This window comes from Cibotium barometz, chromosome 43, assembly GCF_041138505.1.
Source record: "Cibotium barometz isolate CiBa-2024 chromosome 43, ASM4113850v1, whole genome shotgun sequence".
Taxonomy (NCBI): Eukaryota; Viridiplantae; Streptophyta; class Polypodiopsida; order Cyatheales; family Cibotiaceae; genus Cibotium; species Cibotium barometz.
In genome coordinates, this window is record NC_141088.1 from 30,440,554 (window position 1) to 30,446,749 (window position 6,196).

Here is a 6,196-nt window from a genome sequence, read left to right on the forward strand (position 1 = left end):
AAGCTTCTCAAGCTTGAGAGGGGTTGAGAAGAGAGAATCATTGAGAAATTATAGAAAAGATCAAAATTCACTATACTTATCTTATAATTTGCTTGATTGTTTGATCACGGTAGAGGCCCCCAACCAATCAATTGGTTTAGTATGTTGATGGAGCCACCAATGGGGGTTGAAGAAAGGGAGAAGTATCAAAAACTAGTGAATTATTAAAGAATTCACAGTTCTTGGCTTAGGTGGAGTAGAGTAACAATGCATAAGACACTATATCTTTTTCAACAAGGGAAGGCTTCTATTTATAGGAAAAATTGAGCTCCTAACCAAACAAACTGATTCTAGAATTTTCCAAGTCAGTTTGGTTGAATTTGGACTAGATTTGGATCTAGTTTGGTTACTTTTTTATTCGATTTGGTTCCATTTTGATTTGGTTTGGTTCAAGAGAGATGAGAGATAAAAATATCACATTATTTTTGAGTTTAAAACTCATTCAAGCATGTGAAATATGCACCTCCTTTAAAGAACTCCCCTTCCTTACATAAGTGTCAAAATTCTATTGCTCATAGTTTTTTTACTAATAAACCTTGTACATTTTCAACTCTTCATCTTATGTGAAATATGCACCTTCTTTAAAGAACTCCCCTTCCTTACATATGTGTCAAAATTTTATTGCTCATAGTTTTTTACTAATAAACCTTGTACATTTTCAACTCTTCATCTTATGTGAAATATGCACCTTCTTTAAAGAACTCTCCTTCCTTACATATGTGTCAAAATTTTATTGCTCATAGTTTTTTTACTAACAAACCTTGTACATTTTCAACTCTTCATCTTATGTGAAATATGCACCTTCTTTAAAGAACTCTCCTTCCTTACATATGTGTCAAAATTTTATTGCTCATAGTTTTTTACTAATAAACCTTGTACATTTTTAACTCTTCATCTTATGTGAAATATGCACCTTCTTTAAAGAACTCTCCTTCCTTACATATGTGTCAAAATTTTATTGCTCATAGTTTTTTACTAATAAACCTTGTACATTTTCAACTCTTCATCTTATGTGAACATTTACTCATTTTTTGGTATCTTCTTTTTCAAATTGGATTTATCTCCTCCCTACACATGGATTGATGCTATTGGCCCATAGGAACCTTAATTGGACCATAATCCAAAATTTTTTGAAAATCTAGACCCTTAGACTAAGGTTCTTTATACCTATTTCCAATTAATTCCAATTGCACATTGGAAAATTCTTTTTGAATTTCTGTTTCAGGGGAACTTATTTTAATAAGATGAGATATTTTTTTATCCAAAAATATTCAAAATCTGAATATTCTCTCTCTAGAATATTTTCTCTCTCTAGGTTAAAACAGCCACAAACAAGATCTCTTATATTTCAGAAAAGGAATTGATTATAGGGGAATATGCTAGACATCAAAAAGGGGTTGGGGGAGGAATCTTACATAAAGAGAGAGGGAGAGCATGGATATAAGAGTGACATCGAGAGGGAGAGAATAAAAGAGGGTCCTAGAGGGAGAGAGTGCGAGAGTGAGGGAGTGAGAGTAGAGAGAGAGTAGAGAGAGAAAAAAGCACTCGCCATTTTGGAGGAATCGCTTGCTAGAAAGTGCTCACCAAAAAATTTCCCTCTCTTTATAAGAGGGAGGAAATAGCTACAAAAGAAGGAAAAAGAATAAATTTAAAAAATGTTACCTCAATCTACCACATACTTTATCTAATCCTACTTACTTACACAAAATGACATTAAATAAGAAACCCCAAATTAGTTAAGCACATAGTTAGTAAGCTTACCTTCATCTCGAGAGAGAAGATACCTGCAAAACCAAAGAAACAAAGCAAAAAAAAAGTTTGTTTCTTCCACCCTTTTAGATGAAACATCCTAATTTCTAGTCCTACATACATGAATACACTAATCTTCATTACGAAAACTATTAAAGAATGAAAACTTTAATCATAAGAGGTGTGGGAGAGAGATGATTGTATAATAAGGAAAGGTAGAGGAAGAAGCATAAGGGAGGAGGACTGGGGGAGATGGAAGAGAGAGAGAGAGAGAGAGAGAGGGGGGGGAGGTTGAGAAGGAGAGAGTGAGATAAAGGAAGAAGTACATGATGGAGGAAGCAAGAGGAGATGGAAGAGAGAGAGAGGGGGGGGGAGGTTGAGAAGGAGAGAGTGAGATAAAGGAAGAAGTACATGATGGAGGAAGCAAGAGGAGATGGAAGAGAGAGAGAGAGAGAGAGAGAGAGAGAGAGAGCATGTGTGTGTGTGTGTGTGTGTGTGTGGGGATCTTGGAGTGGAGAGAAAACGTTTTGGCTACCTGCCAAAAAAAATAGAGATGAACAAAAGGGGGGGAAGTTAGGGGTATTCTGCGGCACAGGCTTGGCACCCAATTTTTGACTTTTTTTTAAATGTTGGTACAAGAAATGGTTACGAGGAAAATTATGAGCACTCGGTCAAAATGCTAGTGGATTGCTTGTACACTATCATTCCCTTATAGTGTGTCCCCGCGATCTTGTAAAAAATCATCCAGGGGATGAAAACTATGCTATAGAGAATGTGCATCATGTGAGCGATGTAAAAATGATACACTTGAAGAATGGCATGGGCTTTGGGGGGTGCTCGCTACTCCATCTACATGTCCATTTTCATGTTAATAGCTAATGTGGACCACAATAACAACATGGTGAGGCTAGGAGGAGAGGTGAGTAGGCCACAAAAAATCAATTATGTAGTATAGTTCAAATATGAAACAAATAATAAAAAATATAAACATTACCTACTCTGAGAATTAATACTCGAATTGTATCTCTTGGAAAGGTGTGAATGTATAGTTCTTTACAAAATTGATGATAGAGACAACCATACCAGTAGGGAACTCAACCAGGCATGCTCGAAACTGACAGGGATTTCACTGACGTAAACGAGAACATGTGAACATGTTAATAACATATGTTAATAACAGAAAAAATCTTGTGATCACATGTTATATTCACAAAGCTTTGACAAGGGCCTAAAAAAATTATCTTTGTCGGGCATAAAAAATCTTCTTAGGTGGCCACTGACCTGCTATTATGTGAACATGGTAACATGAGAACATGTGAATAGCTTATTCCCATGTGTAGCCAAGCTTTTAAGGGGTTCCCAAATGGCAAGTGACCTGTTATTTTGTGAACGGTAACATGAGAACATGTGAATAACTTGTTCACATGTGTTATTATCACAAAAAATCTTGTGATCACGTGAATATTAAATCCCTGGAAACTGATGATCCTCTCACTTGGCACAATGCGTTTGCCATATGTAGGGGTAGATTTTCTTCCTAAATGTCACTTGGCACAATGCGTGTGCCATATATAGGCATATATTTTCTCCCTAAATTTCACAGTGAGAAGTGATAATGTGGTGTATGTTTGTCTGTAATTTGAAACTGCTCAAAGCTGCAATCAATCGACTGTTGTCCAAGCCATGTGCTGCTTTAGGGAGTAGGAAGAAACGTGGCGGTGAAGATTTAGGTGAGAGTACTTTTTTCTACTGGGCAACGAAATTTCGTTGCCAATTTTGTTGCCTATAGCAGCAAACTTTCGAGCATTTTTTCGATGCCGAGCAACAACAAATAGCCCCGACATCCCGAAAAATGCTACGTCCCCCATGCATTGTAATGTATAAGCCTTCCCTCCCTCTCTCCATGATTACTCTCGTCGGACTGTTGATAACCGAAGTTGATCATTCCTTTTATTCAACAAAAGGATTATAAATGTGTAGCAAATGGATCGTGAAGATGTAGCTAGAACGGATAGCTTTGTAAATGTAAAATGGAAGAGAGATGAAGCTCGACGTTGACATGTAGCGAAAGAGAGAGGGGTGATGGAGGGAGTCATGATCCATGAGAGCAGAAGACCACAATAATATCCTTTAAAAGTCCTCTCCTTCTTGAACCCTTTCTTTGTAGTATCGATACAGTATTTAGGGAGTGATGATCCATGAGAGTGAGCGACTACATTATCTTCTAAAAGTCCTCCTTGAACTCTTTCTTCAGTATCAGAGTATATTGAGGGAGGAGATCTATTGCCAAATTTTGGATTCTGTGTCTTCAGCTCCCCTCAAAATGCAGTGTTAATGTAGACCTAACATTTCAAAATAAAAGGCCTCATTGAGCAAAGAGATCAATGTGGGCATTATAGGAACAGTAGGGATATCGATTATATATGGAACATCAAGAGGGAGAAAAGAGGAGAAAAAGAATTCTCAGATGCAACTTGGTAAGATTGGGATTTTTGTGCCCAGTAAGTGCGAAGTGTGTTTTTTTTCTTAATATCCTAAAAGTGGAGTAGTGACATTAGATGGTTCGAGTTTGAGCAGAATATAGATGAACGCTCAATATTCAAAGCATAATCTTCCTTTAAGTTTTAGACTCGAAAAACAAGCCGTAAGGGCGTCTAGATGCATGCGCTAATAATGCATGTTGGTGTGTGTGACGTGTATGAACGTAGACAAACGAAAAGAAACAACCTTATAGAAAGAAGGTTTGCGTGATCAGGACAGAAATACGTATTTCCATTCAAACCTTGATACGTGTCACTCTCAAGTGCTCAATGTTTTTCCTCGTCTCCAAATTTAATCTCCAAATCCAAAAAAGGTGGAACATATAAGAGAGAGATATATATTTCTCGTTTCGCTCTAGATTTGATAAACAAGAATCAAAGACGAAAGGGCGTCTAAATGCATCCTCCGCTAATACAGCTGCATGTCGCGCTCTAGATTCTATAGAAGGTGTTGGAAGCTCCGGCGTTGGAAGCAAGTTTTGCTTCTTGGAGTGTCGTGGTCGACTTCATTTTGCACGTGGGATATATCCCAACAAATTTAAATGGAGTTGGAACTCTTCCAACCAATATAAAAGTAGGTGCAGTCTCTGTCTCTCTCAGCTATCTCTTGTTTAAGAAACACTAAGCATCAGCTTTTACAAGAAAAAAAGAAAAACACATTTCAAGGGTTGGCAAAGCAATCACCAACAAGCGCTAGCCAATTAGTAAAATGGCGATCGAGGTGTTCAGCGACAAGGTGGAGTTGAAGGTGTCGGCCAAACGGCTGTGGCGCGGGGCCTTCGAGGACGCCCACAACTGCCTGCCCAAGGCTCTGCCGCACGTGATCGCCGGCGTGGAGTACGCAGGCAGCGGCTTCCAGCCAGGCTCCGTGAGAACCATCCACTTCCACAAGAGTAAGCAATTAGCTCTCTAGTTCTTCAATAATTAAAATCAGCTCAATATTTAATTTGATGTGAACTTTTTGTTGCAAGAGTAAGCAATTAGCTCTCTAGTTGAACTTTTTGCAAAGCTCATATTTGATACTGTTTTAATAATGCGCTCATGCAGGCCACGCTGAGCATATTGCGAGGGAGAAGCACCCGGAGCACCTGGTGCTGCACATCAAGGAGAAGCTGGAGGAGGTGGACCACCAGGCCCTCAAGCTGAAGGCGGAGGTGGTGGAAGGTGGCTTCGTGGGCATCCTCGTGAAGAAGTACAAGTACACCGTGGAGGTCAAGGAAGGGCCCCACCCCGACACTAGCGTGGTGCACTGGTCCTTCGAATACGAGGCCCTCTCCGAGAAGCACCGCGCCCACGTCCCCGCCGCCCTCAAGGAGGTGGTGCCCCTCAGCTACACGGGAGTGGAAGCCTACCTGCTCGCCCACGACGACTACGCCAAGTGATCAAATCTTGGAGGCCATCATCGTACCAATAAGAACATGAACAAATGGAATTGAGTGGGAGTACCTTACTCGATCTAGATCTTCCTCTCGAGGGTTTTGGCCTTGCCGTTTGTATCTTGAGCAATATAAATAACATGATATGAACAACAAGATTGGTGGCAACTAGAATGCTTGGGTAGCCTTATCTTCTTGATTGCTTGCATGTGTGCATTGTCAACGACTTTAAAAGAACGTGTGTTTCTCCATTCACACATAAACATCTTGAAGCGCTTGAATGAAGATGGACACTGTTTTTGTAACCTATCTTTTTCGTATGCGTGTCTTTTTCAAGTTTATATGAACAACTTATAGAGATCAAAAAACGAGCATGACCATCAGGCCTATGATTATATTCGACATGAGAAATCGATGGACATTGACAGAGATCATAGAATACATCGCAAGGTAGATAATTCCAAATTCATTTACCACATTTGAATCTTAGTT

General features: G+C 39.3%; 1 protein-coding gene across 1 annotated transcript; it reads left to right on the forward strand.

Annotated features, from left to right (window-relative positions):
- Window positions 1-4,931: 4,931 nt before the first annotated feature.
- On the forward strand, window positions 4,932-5,912 carry LOC147613801 (major pollen allergen Bet v 1-F/I-like). Its single transcript, XM_086781219.1, has 2 exons — window positions 4,932-5,221; window positions 5,376-5,912. The coding sequence occupies exons 1-2, from the start codon at window positions 5,038-5,040 to the stop codon at window positions 5,708-5,710; spliced, it is 519 nt and encodes a 172-aa protein (XP_086637345.1). The 5' UTR covers window positions 4,932-5,037; the 3' UTR covers window positions 5,711-5,912.
- Window positions 5,913-6,196: the final 284 nt, after the last annotated feature.